At 40.4% G+C, this 18,338-nt stretch overlaps 2 protein-coding genes across 8 annotated transcripts in view; both read right to left on the bottom strand.

The window, feature by feature from the left end:
- pleca (plectin a) overlaps window positions 1-4,225 on the bottom strand; it is a 215,074-nt gene extending 210,849 nt beyond the window's left edge. For all 7 annotated transcript variants that reach the window (XM_036567633.1, XM_036567629.1, XM_036567624.1 and 4 more), the window contains exon 1: window positions 4,100-4,225. In XM_036567633.1, the coding sequence (XP_036423526.1) occupies window positions 4,100-4,123 (24 nt within the window). In that variant the 5' untranslated portion in view covers window positions 4,124-4,225. The remainder of the gene's footprint in view (window positions 1-4,099) is intronic.
- Window positions 4,147-13,511, bottom strand: LOC118804973 (nucleolar protein 58-like). Its single transcript, XM_036565564.1, has 4 exons — window positions 13,213-13,511; window positions 7,954-7,991; window positions 4,203-4,702; window positions 4,147-4,165 (listed from the first exon to the last, which is right to left on the bottom strand). Exons 1-4 carry the CDS (start codon window positions 13,367-13,369, stop codon window positions 4,147-4,149), a joined length of 714 nt encoding a protein of 237 aa, XP_036421457.1. The 5' UTR covers window positions 13,370-13,511.
- Window positions 13,512-18,338: the final 4,827 nt, after the last annotated feature.

The raw sequence follows: 18,338 nt of genomic DNA on the forward strand, positions 1-18,338 counted from the left end.
TTAGCTACAAATCGGAATTCTATGGGGAAGGTGGGCGGAGTGAACCTGTGATTGGCTACTTTCAGAGAGCTTGTTGAGAGGAGAATTACTACGTAATGTCTTTTGGGATTCTCGGACACTAGAGGGCGCTCCAGAGTGAGTCCAAAATGAATGGGTTGATATGGAGCGTTTGAGCAAAATCATAGTTTATAAATGCTTAAACATTTTTAATGTAAAAGAACAGCATAAAACATTTTAACTCTGCTGTTATATTTTTAAGAGCTTTTAAACTCGAGTTATAGGAGTTTAAAACGGCGTCTCATGTACATTCACAACGTCTGTGAGCGTGAACAGCCAATGAGCTGCTCTGCTCACCAACCAATCAGCACTCAGTAGCAGTAATGTTAGCGTTCTTCTGCCCAAAACCCGTTTACTGTAGAAAAAAGGAAACATTCAGGTGGGTTTTCTTTGCTTTTTTAGTGAAATACATCCGTCTACTTTCTAAAATTAAAGGAAAGTTCTGGGCGAAAAACACACAAATTTAATAATTAGACTTAAGATGGGGAAAATAAAAAATGAAATGTAGGATTCAGGTCCTTTAATGACCTTTTTTCATAACATAGCAGCAGTAAAAGGCAAGCCAAGTTTACTTATATAGAACCTTTCATACACTGTGGTCATTCAAAGTGCTTCACAAATGAGAAAACAGATTAAAAAGCCTTCAGTTTAGATATAAACCAACAATTGCTCCTTGCCTCTATTTGGTGTCCGTGCCCAGCAGTGTCTTGCATAATAGGTTACTGGACATCTCTGTGCAGACAAATGGCTCGTTAGAATGAGGCATTCGTCTGTTGTGTTGCATGGGCTGAATAGGAGTGGAGGGTTACTGGCTAACCATGCATGCCATCCCACCACCGTGCCAGTCTCGGTGCCAGCTTCACCCAGCTGAGCTCCCGCTGAGATTAACCCACTGCTGCACCCCAGCTGAGCATACAGAGAGCTACAGGCCATTGTTGCAGAATTACACCCGATCTAATCCATCTTGTGTTCCAAGAGGGCGCCTGGATCTGGTCTAATTTCATCGTGGAATGAATCTGGTGGGTGGAGTTCACCACAAAGAGCAGAGAATGGCAGCAACCAATCACGCATCTGTGACTATTCCTTTCACAAGAACAAAAAGTACTGACTTGCATTGAAACGTGCTGCTATGTCCCAAACTGGGACAGCAGTTGTGCAACACTTCCTGCTAATGGCCTACTGTTGCCTGCAGCTCACGGCTAGTGTCACAGCTAAGCATTTGATGAGATTGGTATTAGCATTTAAATGCCTCTTGCTCTTAAAACAGGTCTGGGATCACACAATTACTAAAAATAACTGGACCCTATAGGATATGAAGCGTACCATATAACTGGAAAACATAGCCATTTGAAACAAAGCCTAAGATTTCAACATAAAAGTTCTACTACTTGTTCGATGGCAATAAGGCCTAGTCTGTCTTAAAGGGCCCGTATCCTACGCTTTTATGCACTTTATACTTTCCCCTGAGATCCACTTATAACATTTGTGTTGTGTTTAAAACAAAATTAAAAACAGTCCTAATTCATTTTACATGACAATTTTCCAACCACTCTTTATCTCTTAGAATTAAACTGTTTTTGTTAATGTGCAATTAAGACTGATACACCAATCAGGCATAACATTATGACCCCTTGTTTCTACACTCATTGTCCATTTTATCAGCTCCACTTACTATATAGGTGCACTTTGTAGTTCTACAGTTACAGACTGTAGTCCATCTGTTTCTCTGCATACTTTGTCAGCCCCTTTTTACCCTGTTCTTCAGTGGTCAGGACCCCCATGGACCCTCACAGAGCAGGTACTATTTGGATGGTGGATCATTCTCAGCACTGCAGTAACACTGATGTGGTGGTGGTGTGTTAATGTTTGTTGCGCTGGTCTGAGTGGATCAGACACAGCAGTGCTGCTGGAGTTTTTAAACACCTCAGTGTCACTGCTGGACTGAGAATAGTCCACCAACCAAAAATATCCAGCCAACAGCGTCCTGTGACCACTGATGAAGGACTAAAGCATGACCAACACAGAGCTATCGTCTCTGACTTCACATCTACAAGGTGGACTGACAAGGTAGGAGTGTCTAATTAGAGTGGACAGTGAGTGGACACAGTGAGTGTTTAAAAACTCCAGCAGCACTGCTGTGTCTGATCCACTCGTACCAGCACAACACACACTAACACACCACCACCACGTCAGTGTTACTGCAGTGCTGAGAATGATCCACCACCCAAATAGTACCTGCTCTGTGAGGGTCCATGGGGGTCCTGACCACTGAAGAACAGGGTAAAAGGGGGCTAACAAAGTATGCAGAGAAACAGATGGACTACAGTCTGTAACTGTAGAACTACAAAGTGCACCTATATAGTAAGTGGAGCTGATAAAATGGACAATGAGTGTAGAAACAAGGAGGTGGTCAGAATGTTATGCCTGATCAGTGTATATGTAAATGAGAATGTAAATGAGCTCTGTTGGATGTGCTGTACTCTGCCTTGTTCAAAAAGCAGTCCTGGCTGAAACGCTCCTTATGGTTTCAGAGTGAATAGGTCTAGTAAACGTGCACATGTGCTACACACACTACCATGTCAGTGCCACTGCTGTGCTGAGAATGATCCACCCCCAATTAATACCTGGTCAGCGGTGGTCCTCATTTCCAACTGTGTGCTAGTACATTACAAACAATATGAAAAGGGAATTACACTCATTTTTTTTTATTTCTATATAATATAACAGTTGAGATGTAAACAGAGTCATTCAGAGTGGTTTGGTGTGAAACGCTCCGTTCTACAGAAACTTGCAGAGAAAGAACTGTTCACAGTGGTGGTGATAGGAACCAGACGTCCACGTCTAAAAGCTCCCTCACGAAAAGTTATTGCAAGAAATGGTTATGAATTCACTGCCTGATGTCTGAGACATTTTTTTTGATAGATTTTAAATAATATTTTGGCCTGAAACCTTTTAAAATCTATTACAGCGGAGCGGTACATGCAGGGTGTTGTAAGGCAAAAGAGTCCCCAAAGATTTCTGAATGTTTTGTCACATTCCATATACAAACTCAGAAGACTCGTGTAGGTTCACTGGTGGTTTTGGATGGTAAATAAAAAGGCTATATCTGTGTTGTAGTCATGGCGACCCCTGGTTTCTATCACCACCACTGTAAAGACATCTCTACAATCAACCATTTCACACCAAACCACTCTGAATCACTGTTTACATCTCAACCACTGAAATATGCAGAAATGCAGAAAAAAATGGCAAAATTCCAATATTATTATATTCTCAAGGCTTGTCTGTATAGTTGGCATCTATTGAAGCTCCAGCTGGGGTGCAGCAGTGGATTAACTGGAAACCTACAAACTTACTTTATATAAATGGTCCAGTTGTACGCAAAAGTTTGCTCAAATGACACGTTTTGTTGTTTTTTCAACTGAAAATAACACATCCTGTACAGAGAACACACTTCTGCACATTTGAATACACAATTACATTCACAGCATTCATTCATTCATTTATATGTCGCTGTTGTCGGAAGAAAACCTTGTATCTCCAAAATAGTAACTTTACAGGAGAAGGAAAAAACACACTTTACTTTTAATGTAAGTCAATGGAACCAGACTTTTTTCCAAGCCATTTTGTGCCGTTTCTTTTAGTTTATTCATCATGAAATTTACACACAATGTAAAGGGCAACAGATATTTTCAAATTATGTCAAAAACTCAAAAACGTCAAAAATGGAGATACGAGGTTTTCTTCTGACAGCAGCATTATATATGTTTCCAATATGCAAAAATCGGCAAATAAATATTAATTGTTCATTATATACGCAAAAAATGCCATATTAAAGTGTGTTCTCTGAAGACGATGTGATATTTTCACTCAGAAAATCAACAAAACGTCATCTGACCAGGGTGTTCAGCCGTAGGTGTTTCTGATAAAGTGGCCAATGAGTGTAGCTACCAGGTAATACAGTGGTATCTCAGAATAGCAGTACAATCGTAAGCATACAATGACGGCATAGCTTGCAAAGCAAGAACACCTGGACACTCACCTCTTCCGCAGATTCGGAGGTCATGGTGCCCGGTGCAATGGTGACCTTCAGGTGCCGTTTGTTCCTCTTCCTCACTGTGGCAGGTTTTTCTTCCTTGTCCTGCTTCTTCTCCTCCTTCACTTCCTCCACCTGCTTCTCCTGCTTCTCCTTCTGCTTGACCCTTTTCTCCTCCTTCACAACCTCCCCCTGCTTCTCCTTCTTCTTGTCCTGCTTCACCTGCTTCTCCGGCTTCACTTCCTCCACCTGCTTCTCCTCCTTCTTCTCCTTCTTCTTCTCCTGCTTGACCCTTTTCTCCTCCGCCTGCTTCTTCTTCTTCTCCTCCTTCACTTCCTCCGCCTGCTTCTCCTTCTTCTTCTCCTGCTTCACCCTTTTCTCCTCCTTTGCTTCCTCCACCTGTTTCTCCTTCTTCTTCTCCTCCTTTGCTTCCTCCACCTGTTTCTCCTTGTTCTTCTCCTCCTTCGCTTCCTCCACCTGTTTCTCCTGCTTATCTTTTGTTGCCTTCAGCTTGTCCTGAGTAGGCGGAGCCGCCAGATTGATCATCCCCACAATCCCATCATTAACCAAAGCTGAAGTAACACTTCTCTCCTTTGGCTTCTTCTTCCGCTGAAACAACAACGAAATCAGAGTGTTCATTCGGCTCGTGAAGTGATGGAAACAGCTAAATTGATCTGCTATAGACGGATACAGACTAAAGCGACTAGCCTCAGTAAAATGCAAGTGACCATACAGGACAAAGGCAATACTGAGTAAACCACTAAGAGTTTACAGGACTGGATTCTGTGGGTGTTTTTCCATCGTGTCCATTGCCCACTTCCAGAGTCACACAAAGGACCCCTTGTTAGACTGATGGTGACTGTGATTGGGGATGTCAGGTAAACAAATGGGAAGTTGCTCTCTTTTCATTCGGACAGATTCCTCCATCAGGCAGAAAAACTGATGGCATTTAATTCAGAACATAAAACAGGACTATTATTATTAATCTCTGCCAACATAAAATCAATATATTCCAGCATATTTCAGGGTCTACAGTACTGAAAATACGGGGAGTAATTTTATCTTAATCAGTTCATCATTAATGTAATGATGTCCACTTTCCAATCTATTACAGTTACAAACACTCCTAAATTAGTGTTCAACAGTTATTGATCTACCGATTAACTTCTCTCTTAGCTGTCTAAAAGATTCCAATTCTTCAGTGTCAGAATGAAAAATAAGCCACTGGTCTGTTATAAACACAAAGATTAGTTTACAGCCAATATAAGTCTTCATATCTGAACTGTCTCCTGAATTATATTTCAGAGTTGAGGAAGTGCTTCTTTGTTTCCTCATTAAAGGGAAGAAAGACTGTTCTTTGATGAAAATCACTGGGTCTGCAGCTTCAGCCAACCAGAACATTTAGCTTGATAACTTGGAGCTCTTATTTACTGACAAACTGACTAACTGACTGTCTGATTTACTGACTTACTTACTGACTGGCTGACTTCTGCACTGATATACTGGCTGACTTACTGATGTACTGACTGATGTATTTACTGACTGATGTACTTACTGACTGACACACAGACTGATGTACTGACTGATATACTGACTGACTGACTGATTTCTTTACTAACTGACCGACGTATTGACTGAATGACTTACAGACTGATGTACTGACTGAGTATTGTACTGACTTATGGACTGACATATTTACTGACAGACTGACTGGCTGATATACTGAATGATTGATGTCCTTACTGACTGACTGATTTACTGACTGACTGACTTATACACTGACATCCTGACTGACTGATGTACTGACTGACTGATATACTAACTGACTGATGTACTTACTGACTGACTGACTTATGGACTGATGTACTGACTGACTGAGGTACTTGCTGACTGATTGACCTATGAACTGACGTACTGACTGACTGAATTATGTACTGACTGACTGACATATGGACTGACGTATTGACTGACTGATGTACTTACAGACTGACTGACTGACGTACTGACTGACTAACTTTTGGACTGATGTACTGACTGACTGACTGATGTACTTACTGATGTATTTACTGACTGACTTAGGAACTGATGTACTGACTGACTTATGAAACGATGTACTGACTGACTGAGGTACTTGCTGACTGATTGACCAATGAACTGATGTACTGACTGACTGAATTATGTACTGACTGACTGACATATGGACTGACGTATTGACTGACTGATGTACTTACAGACTGACTGACGTACCGACTGATTAACTTTTGGACTGATGTACTGACTGACTGATGTCTTTACTGACTGACTGACTGATGTACATACTGACTGACTGACTGACTTACAGACTGATGTACTGACTAACTGACTTACAGACTGATGTACTTACTGACAGAATCACTGACTGATATACTGAATGACTGATGTACTGACTGACTGAATTACTGATATACTAACTGATGTACTGACTGACTGACCTACTGACTGACTGATGTACTTACTGACTGACTGACTAATGTACTGACTGATGTACTGACTGATGTACTGACTGACTGACTGATGTACTGACTTACTGACTGACTGATATACTGACTGACTGACGTACTGACTGACTGATGTACTTACTGATTGACTGACTGATGTACTGACTGACTTACGGACTGACTGATATGCTTACTGACTGACTAATGATGTACTGACTGATTCACAGACTGATGTACTGACTGACTGACTTACAGACTGATGTAGTAATTGACTGATTTACTGACTTCATGAAAGATTTACTGACTGGTGTACTGATTGGCTGACTGACTGACATACTGAACAAATGACTCACTGGTTAACTGACACTGATCGACTGAATTACTGACTTACTAACTGATTTGCTGACTGGCTTACTGACTGACATTCTGACCTAATGTCTCATTGATTAACTAAGGGATTTGCTGACTAACTGAATTACTGACTGACCTAATGACTGAATGACTGATTTAATTAATAACTAACTGTTTTACTTAATAACTGACTGATTTCATTAATGACTGGGTGACTGATTAATAACTCACCGACTGATTTCATCAATGACTGACTGATATAATTAATAACTGACTGAGTTTATCAATGATTAACTGATTGATTTAATTAATAACTGACTGACTGATTTCATGAGTGGCCGACTGACTGATTTAATTAATAACTGACTGACTGACTTTCTAAACGACACACTTACCTCCTCACTCACTTACAGCAGTGGACATATACAAATAATATTGTTGAAATGTATCTCTCATTGTTGCCATGTTTTGACTCCAAGTGTCCTCCTTGTCCACCTTAATAATCATTTAGGAGTTTTATTTTCCAAACTATCGTTAAAAACTCATATTGAATTTTTTGCCTAAAAGTGGTTTAAACACCTGAGAGGTCTTTTGCCTTATTCCCACCAAAGCACTGTCACCAGTACAGGCACTACTAAACATATGATGATGTTTTCTCATCAATAAACCTGAATAGTGTTTATACTATATATTCAAGTTATTGCAAACTGAGAAAGAAATCAAGCTTATGTGAAACATAGGATGCAAACCTCTGATCTGCAAGTCACTCAGCAGAAATAGAAAAGCTTGAGCCAGCCAAGTGGTCATGTTCCACTACTGGCCTCTAGAGGCTCCCGTGGGTAGGGCACTGTCAATAGAAATGCATGCAAATCCTAGGCAACAAAATGTTTGGCCTAAAATAACGGAGCACAGCATACAAATGACTTCGGACTCTCAGTCCAAGACTCCCCACCACAAAGCTAACATGCTTTATGAGAGAATCAGATCGCTGAAAACATCTGCCCAGCGTGATTTGGGGGTGAATTTTCTTACCTGGCTCTGATTCTTCGTCTTTGAGGTTTTCTTCGTGGCTGCATAAAAATAACCAATAAAACTGCCTTTAAATAAATGAACATTAACTAACATTATAACAATAAAATTAACCACATTTTTTGAGGGATAGTGCAAATACTAAGGGCAGGTCAGTAAAATACACAATTGAAATTTGTGAAAGAGCTAGAAGGGAAGGCGAAACATCTGGCAGAAATGTTTATCAGGCAAACATACACGAACACAGTACAGATATAAACACTAAGACATCCGACTTGTAGAGAGGCTGGAGGACAGGCCTCGGGCTTTATCATAACACTGAGTGACAGAGGGAAGACAAACAGCTCAGCTATTTGTTTGAGCAGAGTCATCATCTGTCCTCAGCAAGTGAAGACCTGTCGCTTGAGCTCGTGGCCCAGCATTTCAGAAAAAGGCTTCTGATAGTGGGACTGAAAGGTTAATCATTTTTTATGTCAAAATTGCAATTTAAGACAATTTATGAGCTGCATTTTTTAAATTATAGCCTACACTCTTAAAAAGGTTCTTTAAAATATGGTTCTTTATAAAGACAGTCATTCTCTTTAGAACCATGAACACTCCACGACCCATTTACATGCTTAAAATTGTTCTTTGCATGATGAAATGGTTCTTAAGATTGATGGATAATGTGTTGCAAAGGGTTCTATATAGAACCAAGCTATTGCTATGGTGTCAGGCTTGTAACAATAGAAGAACTTTGGTACTATATAGAACCCTTTTCAAAAAAGTGCTATATAGAACCATATACAGCACATTCTCCATCAGTCTGAAGAACCTATTTTAAGCATGCAAATGGATCTTGAGTGTTTATGGTTCTATATAGAACCACTGTCTTTACTAAAGAACCATCATTTTTAAGTGTGTGCATTAGCAACAAAGTTGTTTTTAGTTTTCAGAGGGGAAATTAAACCTAATAAGAGTTTATGAAATGCCTGTAGGTGAGTTAGACCAATCAGAAGCAACCAAACCTCCATGTGTTGTGACATCACAACCACAACTTACTGGCAGTTTAGCACACTACGCTCAGGGGTCAAGCCTCAAGACAAGAAAGAAAGACTGGCCAAAATAAATCAGGCCTGAATCTTAATTTATAAAAAAAATCACGATTTAAATTGCTGTCGCGATATTAGTCGGAAAAATCGCAATTAGATGTTTTCCCCAAATCATTCAGCCCTACCTGATAGTCCACCATTCACTCCCTAGTACTAGCACTGAGGATACATCATCTACAGTAGTGTTACTGAAGTGATATTGGTCTCACACAACAATCTGAACTTTTATTTTGTAGCAGTCACACTTTATTTTAAAGCTACTGACTCCATAACATGCATGAGCATTGAGTATCGATTTATAAAGCAATACTTATGTATTTATAAAAGGCTTGTGCCAGTAATCACAAGACGATTTAATAAACAAATGATATTATATTGGCATAAGATGACTTAAAGGGGAAGTACACTGACTTTTCAACATTTCAGCATAATTAGATGGTTAACATGTCAACAAGGTCATTCAGAGTGGTTTGATGTGAAACGTTCTGTTCTAAAGAACCTTACCAACTACCAAAACATTCACAGTGGTGGTGATAGGAACCAGACGTCCACCTCTAAAAGCTCCCTCACAGAAAGTTACTACATGAAATGGTTATGAATTCACTGCCTGATGTCCGAGACGTTGTATGATAATTTTGAGAAGGTTTTGGCCTGAAACATATTTTATTCAATAAGTTTATGGTGGACAGGAACATGCAGGACATGGTTGACATGGACATGGAAAAATAGTCCCCAAACATAAATGAAATGCCTGCAGTCCTCAGTGATGGGCAACTGAACGTTCTTCTCCTCATTCAGTGGTCCATGGTTGCTTGGCAATGATCCCATACTCTATTTGGCAACCCAAATGTTAAGAAGAGCCATTTTGTCCTTTCAGCAAAAATCAAACCACCTTGGGAGCCACAACATTTAATGTCCATTTTACCATCTTGGCTGTAAATATGTCTCAGTATGTGCTGATGTAGTAAACTAGTATGGGCTAAAAAATCTAATATAAATGAAAACAGATTTACTTTGCTCTGCTTTAAGCTTTAGCTCAGCTATAGCTGCTTTTCTCGCATCTCTGGCAGGAAACTTTTCCAAAAGTGGAACAGTTTCTTGTAAAATGTCCCTCAATGATTTTTTTACAAGGCTGAAGTCGCTTCTCATTCACCAATTTCTTGTTCAAAAATTCCAAAGAGAAACTGGCTTCAGCTTCGTGAATTTTTAGTGTTTGACAGTTTCGTGTTGCAGATTAAACGTATCAGGAAACCAGCTGGAGTGATTATAAACACAAATAATTTCATTCATCTCAAATTATCGATGTTCATCTTAAATCTTTCTCTTTGCCGTTTCGTTAGCTACTAGCTAGGTCAGATTGTTGTCTGCGTTGCTGTGTGACCAGCAGTCTGCGTGCCGACCTACAGCATTAAAGGCTGGTGAATTAGCAGTTCTACATTAACTCCAGCGTTTAAGACCATTTATTGTTAAACTGTGTTGAACGATCAGCAGAGCTTTATTTTACTGTAAAGGAGGATTATTTTATTTTTACCTACAAATCTGATTCTGCTGTGGAGCCACAACAGGACAGTAGAAGAGCCGCATGTTGCTGACCCCTGCTCTAAAGGAATTATATTTCTTTGTGGAATACTTGTTTATGTCAATTATTATTAATAATCACTTAAATTACTTTCTGAAAAATTGTGTATTTTATTATATTTTATGTTGGCGACTGTTTTATAAAGGCAATAAGCCACTTGAGGCCGTGTGTTTCTGCAATTTTATCACGGGAAAGAGAGTCGGGCCAAAGAACACCCTTTCCTGTGATAAAATCACAGTAATACATGGCCTCTCCTGGCTTATTGCTTTATTTTGCACTTCATAATACACCACACGTTTTCAATAAGAGACAGGCAGGCTAGTCTAGCACTTGCACTCTCTGATTACGCAGCCATGCTGCTGTAACACATGCAGACTGTGGCTTTGTGTTGTCATATTGAAATCAGCGTGGACATCCTTGAAAAAGATTAAAAAGACAGCATATGTTGCTCCATAACGTACATATCTTTCAGCGTTAAAGGGGACCTACTATGCTCACTTTCAATGTTCATAATTTTATTTTGGGGGTCTACTAGAATAGATTTACATGCTCCAGTGTTCAAAAAACACATTATTGTTCTCATCCTGTACATCTCCATTCACCCTCTGTCTGAAACACTCCTGCGTCTTTAAGCTCCACCTCCCGATCAGCCCAGCATGCTCTGATTGGTCAGCTCACCCACTCTGTTCTTATCGGTCAGCCGACAGAGCGGTTCTGCCCCTCCACGTTCCGCCCCTGTCCTACGGTCTGCAAACAGACTCTTCTCTCCCGAGCAGCTGTAAACTTTGCTGTGGCTGTTTTTCCAGTGGCGTTGGTTCTGCCATATCAGTTTGATCCAGAGTGGATCCTGAAAGTCCGGTCAGCGTCTTCCCCACACGGCTACAACACCGAACGCACTCTTCCTCCTCCAGTAGCTGCTGTGTGCTGGGTGAGGGTGTGCTGAGCTTGCCGGTAGGCGGGCAGTAAGGATTGTGTTACGAGATTTTGTCATCTTGTAACAAAGGAAAAGAGCTGGACTTCCAACGAGGCGAAAGGTCACAAACATACAGTTGTGGTTTTCGGCCTTGCCCTTTTACGTACAGAGATTTCTCTGGATTCACTGGATCTTTGAATGTTGTTTTGCACTGTAGAGGATGAAATACCTAAAAACTTTGCAAACACTCGTATAGGAAGGTGTTTTTAAAGTTCAGCTACTTGTTGATGCATTTTTGGCGAAGTTGCAAGCCTTGACCAGTCCTTGCTTATAAAAGACTCTACTTTCCCTGATGCTACTTTTATACCCAAGCATGATTACATCACCACTTTTAAAATACCCCAAAGAATTTTGTTTTTCTCAGATCTATCACTACAATCAAAAGTCAGAAGAAACACGTAGGTTTACTGCTTTTGGAGAGTAAATAAAATGGCTATATTTGTGTTGTACACTGTTAAAAAAGATGGTTCTTTAGTAAAGAAATTGGTTCCTTATAGAACCATGAACACTCAAAGAACCATTTGCATGCTGAATGGGTTTCTAGCATCATGAAATGGTTCTTGAGATGGATGGAGAATGTGTTGCATATGATTCCATATAGCACCAGAAAGCGTTTTCGGAAAGGTTCTGTATGTAGAACGATCTATTCTACATCAATCCGAAGAACCATTTCATGATGCAAAGAACCCTTTCAGCGTGCAAATGGTTCTTTGAGTGTTCATGGTTCTGTAAAGGACCGCCTTCTTTACTAAAAGTACCCTTGAAGAACCATCTTTTTTTAAAGTGTAGCCATGGCGACCCCTGGTTCTTATCACCATCACTGTAAAGTGTCTACAATGAACCATTTCACACCAAACCACTCTGAATGACTCTGTTTACATCTGAATTATGTGGAAATTGTGAAAACTTGGTGGACTTTCCTTTCAAAGCTCCAGGAGTAGAGCTGGAGAGGCCTTATTTTACTTTTCAGCGTATCAGAGCTGCAGTGTAATTATAATGACAGGCTATACTGGGAGGCCGTCTTTTCTACGTTTGTTTTGGTTTCGTATTTCTCCCAGTGCTCAAACAATGCACACGGTTTCCTTTCGTTTACATTTACCTCAAACTTCAATGACATTCGGACTTTGTGAGTAACTTTCTCTCAGATTCTTTTTGCTTTTGAGTGCTATAATGAAGTGGTGGACACAGCAGTCTGTGATTTGAAGGCTCTACAAACGCCCCCTTCAGCTGACAACAGGGGAAAAAAATTATATGACTGTGACTGCACACAGGCAGACCAACTCAACCGCACTCAGTGGGCCGAGCCAGCAAAACGCTGCCACTTACGGAAAATGTGGGAAAACAGTGTCCTGGAAACCAGCACAACCTTAGATGAATGGGGAAGGAAACTCTTTCCACTGCACTTCTATTTTTTCCTCTTTCAGTAGCTCTCACTCTGCAGTCGCTGCTTTTTACGAGAGGTCATTTCTTTCTCTCTCTCTCTCTCTCTCTCTCTCTCTCTCTCGTGTGGACAGGCCTGAGCCAGCTAAGGACTGAAGCTCCGCTGTGTGCAACTAAGAATGGAGTGCTTAAGCAAGTGAAGCTGATTCCAGGTGATGGAAGCAAAACAAGGCTCTTACCTGAAAGGTAGGTTTCCAGAGGCGAGACTGAACTTCGGCTGTCCCAGCAGCAGAAGAAGAAGCTCCAGACCAGCAGAGTGGCCAGAACCAGAACAATGACCCACAGCAGCCTGGCCACTGCCGGGTACGCCAGGGCCCAGTCCTGCAAGGCATCCATTCTCCAGCGCTAATGTTTCCTTTTCTTTCTCTCTCTCTCTTCCTGTACGGAGCTGGTGCTGTGGCAGAGGCAGCTGGGCAACAGCTGGGAGGGATCGAGCCCACAGCCCACGTCAGCTCTTGGAGGAGTGGGCGTGCGTGTGCACGTGTGCGTTTTCTCCTCCGCTGAGAAGCACAGTGGCCACAGAGGCGCGACTCAGCCTGGAATATCCAGCTGCCACTCCCAGAGCGCACACACACACATACACTCCCTCACTTTTACCCCTCCTGCTCAGAAACCTGTCTGCTAATGGCAGGGGGATGCTCAGAAATGCGCCCTGGGCACTTTAAATGACACGTCGCATGCCGGACAGGGCAAAAACATGCTTTAAAGGGCGTATACCCTACATTTTTCTTTGCATTTAAAATTTTGCCTTCTTAGGTCCACTTATGAGGTGGTTTTTTTTGGCAAAAATTATAGTTTCTTATTCCTTTTTTTTTGCATGAACATTTTTCAAACTCTGTTATTTAGAATTAAAGAGGTTGTTTTTGTTATGGTGCCACTAAAGAGCCCATATCATGGAGCGCCAAGGTGTTTTTACCTTATTTTACGTAAGCACTGTTAAAGTCCAGGGGAACCGAACTAAAATAGCCTGTTTTCGATCTCACAAAAACCAACCCCTTGCATCCTCCCATTTGCGCTGAAGTTATAAGGAGTGTTTCAGCCCAGACTACTTTCTGAACAAGGCTCAGTTCAGGGAACAGAGCTCATTTACATAAATCAGTCTTAAAGGCACAATAACAAAAACAACCTGTTTAATTCTAATGCATAAAGAAAAGTTGGAAAGCAATCATGTTTTCATGTTTCAATGAATTATGAGGCTTTTTCAGGAGATAAAACCGAACACATATTGTAAGTGGACCTACAAGGAAAATAGAGGATATGGGCCCTTTAAGGCTGATATATGTAAATCAGCTCAGGGCTGTAGATCTGCTTATACCTCCAGTGTGAATGTGAATGGGTGGGGCTAATCTGCTGTGGGCTGAATAGGTGGATGTTGTTGTGACATCACAAAAACAATGAATTCAAAATGGCCCTGTTTTCATATACTGACTGAACAGCATGTTTTAAAACTTTAACAATGTTTACATGCTACAAAAAAAGCAAGGAAGATATGGAAGATTTTTAAAAGTCCTCCTGCATAATTAAAAATTCTTAATGTTACGAATGTTAAGATTCATAAAGAGTTTCATTTGAGAAATACAGTGAACGTCAAACTATACTATTAAAATGCCACCACAGAAGGACCATAGGATAAGAATCAGTGTTAAGAATATTAGGAAAGAAAAACTTTAATGTTGCTTAAAACATAATTTCTGAAAAACTCACAACAGAATGATCTTTCAGTGTCCAGACCTTTTATTTTAGGACTTTCTTTTAAAGCTCCAACCCCTAAAATGTCTCAAGCAACAAAACCGATATTTGCAGGCCTCCCTGCAATTACACTGGGGCTGTGGGTTCATATACAACATAATCAGAGGAGCAGTGGGGTAGAATCTTTGGTTTGGTGTGATACTGGACAAAAGTTTGTCCAGGAGTTACTAGATCAGAATAAGCTGGACACTGCTGCCACCTAGTGGATGAACCATCGCCACACATTCCAAGGACCAAGTCCACTAGAGCTAAAACAGGCTGAGGCAACAAGTCAGATTTATTACTTTTTAAGCTTTTGTTTTGCAGTGACAATACACCAAATATATAGATTTTAAAACTCTTACATAATTCACTCCCTGTGTCTGTGGGAGGGCCTCACACCTTTCCTGCATCCTCCAGTCTGTGACTACTTTTAAAGGACAATACCACCAATTTTTCAACAATTCTGCATAATTGAGTGGTTAAGATGTAAACAGAGTCATTCAGAGTGGTTTGGTGTGAAACGCTCAGTTCTAGAGAAACTTACCGAGTCAGAACTGTTCACAGTGGTGGTGATAGGAACCAGACGTCCACCTCTAAAAGCCCCCTCACAGAAAGTTACTACATGAAATGGTTATGAATTCACTGCCTGATGACTGAGACACTGTTTTACGTTAGTTTTGAGAAGATTTTGGCCAAAAACACTTCTTTTAATCCATTTATGGTGGAGAGGTACAGGCACACAAAATTGTCCCCAGAGAAAAAACATTTTTTCAGATTTATCACTATTTTTATCATCATCAACATTACATATAAAAGCTCAGAAGACTCGTGTAGGTTCACTGGTGGTTTTGGATAGTAAATAAAATGTCTATATTTGTGTTGTAGTCATGGTGACCCCTGGTTCCTATCACCACCACTGTAAAGAAATCTGATTAACCATTTCATTTCAAACCAGCCTCAGGTAACATTAGTTTAAACCAATATTTATAGATATTAATTACAGATTTGAAAACACATCCTGAGCTTGTATTCCTTATATTCTCGGGAACGCTCTTGCCGAGTTAAGGAACTCTATAAGAATCTGATCCTCCACCAGCTGAGCTGTGAGAGACTCTAGGAGTCTGCAGTGAGCCTGCCTCAGCTGAGTGGAGTGGTCAGGATGAAGTGGACATTTTTTGTACTTGACAGATAGAAAAAATAAAATGGTCAGTTCAGGACAAACTGCCTGTTCAATCAATGAGACTTGTTTGTGCTTTTGTGCATTTAAATCAAATGACCCCAGCTCTGAGAAAGTGGTCAATACACTTCCGGCGCTGCTGTGGGTGGCAGCCTTTCCAGTATCTCTGTCTTTTGTGTACTGTTTTTGCACTTTTTCCTTACTTTTTCTTTTCTTTATGCGCTTATATTGCTAATTTAGTGACTGTTGTATGTACTAAGGACATGGAACCTGTTTTCATGCGTGCGGGCAGGAATAACTTTGTTTATACAAGGGAAGAGCTGCCAGCACTCCAAACAAAGGGTCGCACCGGCACAATGCACCCAATTCCAGAGGAGCTGTGGAGGAGCTATCGGGGTTGCAGAGCCGGCGCTAAGCTAAAGGCTAAGCGCATGGAGAAAAACTGGAGGTATATTTGCTAAATTTCGGGATCAATAAAGTATCTGTCTATCTGTAAGTTCAGGGGGCTGTTTTGTCTAGTGGTCTGTTTTTATTTGCTGAAGTGCTGAAGACTGTGACTGTGTGTACGGCCTCAAGGTCTTCACCATAAAGCAAAGCTAAAGCAGACTGGGGCCGTTTTGTTTTCACAATGCACAAATCAATCAAACCACAAAACGAACTACAAACGAACCAATCTCGGTTAGTTTTTGGGGCCGTTTAGAGGGTCTGAGTTCATTTGGCGTGTTCACATATGTCCAGAAAACCATGACTCAGCAGTCTGAGTCCATTTAAGGCACTGAAACTGCCCAAGTGTGTCAGAAGCACCTCAGTGGTGATACACTCGAAGCAAATGCTTTACAATCTTAAGAATTTTGATTTAATAACTCAATACAGACAAATGGTACCAGTCAAAAGTTTGGACGTCTACTCATAAAATGATTTTCCCTACTTGTGCCATTTTCCACATTTTAGGGTAAGAGTGAAAGCAAAATTATTATATAATAAATATGGAATAATGCAGAGACCTACAGAAGTCCAGAGAGGACACAAGGTAGTTATAATTTCCTGGATTGTCATTTTGAGATATGAGTTAATTATCTTATCTCAAGAGAACAAAATTGTTAAGATAATGAGTTAATTATCTTGTGATCTCAAGATAGTTGTTTTTTATCTTATCTCAAGAAAACAAAATTGTTATCTTGAGATAACAAGTTATTTATCTTGTTATTTCAAGATAGCAAACTGGTTATCTTTTGAATGTGATGCCAACAACACATTCCAAAAAAGTTGGGACGGGGGCCTGTTTACCACTGTGTTTCATCACCTCCTCTTTTAATAACACTCTGTAAGTGTTTGGGAACTGAGGAGACACTGCTGTAGTTTTGAAAGTGATATGATTTCCCATTTTTGTTTGATGAAGGATTTCAGCTGCTCAACAGTTCAGGGTCTCATTTGCAGTATTTTTCATTTCATAATGCGTCAAATGTTATAATACATGCAGAAAGTGGATTGGCAACATCTTGCTGAAATAATCAAGGTCTTCCCTGAAAAAGACGTCATCTGGATGGCGGCATATGTTGCCAAAACATGTATATATCGTTTAGCATTAATGGTGCCTTCACAGATAATGCACCCCTAGACCATCATGAATACTGGCTTTTGAACTGTGCACTGACAACAAGCTGAGTGGTTTTTAGCCTGGAGGACACAGTATCCATGATTTCAAAAAGAATTTAAAATGTTGATTTGTCAGACCACAGGACACTTTTCCACTTCCCCTCAGTCCATTTTAAATGAGCTCGGGCCCAGAGAAGGTGGCAGCATTTCTGGATCCTGTTTATATCTGGTTTCTTCTTTACATTTTGGAGTTTTAATTAGAATTTGTGGATGCAGAAACAAACTGTGTTCACTGACAGTGGTTTTCAGAAGTGTTTCTGAGCTCATGCAGTGATTTCCACTACAGAATCATGTCTGTTTTTAATGCAGTGCTGCCTGAAGGCCCAAAGATCACGTCCAGCAAATACTGGTTTTTGGCCTTGTCCCTTACATACAGAGATTCCTTCAGATTCTCTGAATCTTTTAATGTTATTATGTAGCATAGATGATGAAAAGCAAAAGTTCTTTGCTGTTTTATGTTGAGAAACGTTATTCTTGAATTGTTGCACTATTTGCTCATGCAGTCTTTCACAGAATGGTGAACCCCTCCTCATCCTTACTTCTGAAAGACTCCGCCTCTCTGAGATGCTCTTTTTTATAACAAATCATGTTACTTACCAGCCTTTTGTTGCCCCCGTCCCAACGTGTTGGAACGTGTTGTTAGCATCAAATTCAAAATGGGCATATATTTTTCAAAAAACAACAGAATTTCTCAGTTGCAACATTTGATATGTTGTCTTTGTACTACTTTTGGAATTGAAA

Source organism: Colossoma macropomum, unplaced genomic scaffold (genome assembly GCF_904425465.1).
Source record: "Colossoma macropomum unplaced genomic scaffold, Colossoma_macropomum, whole genome shotgun sequence".
Classification (NCBI taxonomy): domain Eukaryota; kingdom Metazoa; phylum Chordata; class Actinopteri; order Characiformes; family Serrasalmidae; genus Colossoma; species Colossoma macropomum.

What these genes read in the sequence shown, in the direction of transcription:
- LOC118804973 (XM_036565564.1), bottom strand. Translation starts at nt 13,369, where the DNA reads ATGGATGCCTTGCAGGACTGGGCCCTGGCGTACCCGGCAGTGGCCAGG. An exon ending in TCTGGAAACCTACCTTTCAG is followed by an intron (nt 7,992 to 13,212) that starts GTAAGAGCCTTG and finishes ATTTTTATGCAG; the next exon opens with CCACGAAGAAAACCTCAAAG. An exon ending in AGACGAAGAATCAGAGCCAG is followed by an intron (nt 4,703 to 7,953) that starts GTAAGAAAATTC and finishes TTGTTGTTTCAG; the next exon opens with CGGAAGAAGAAGCCAAAGGA.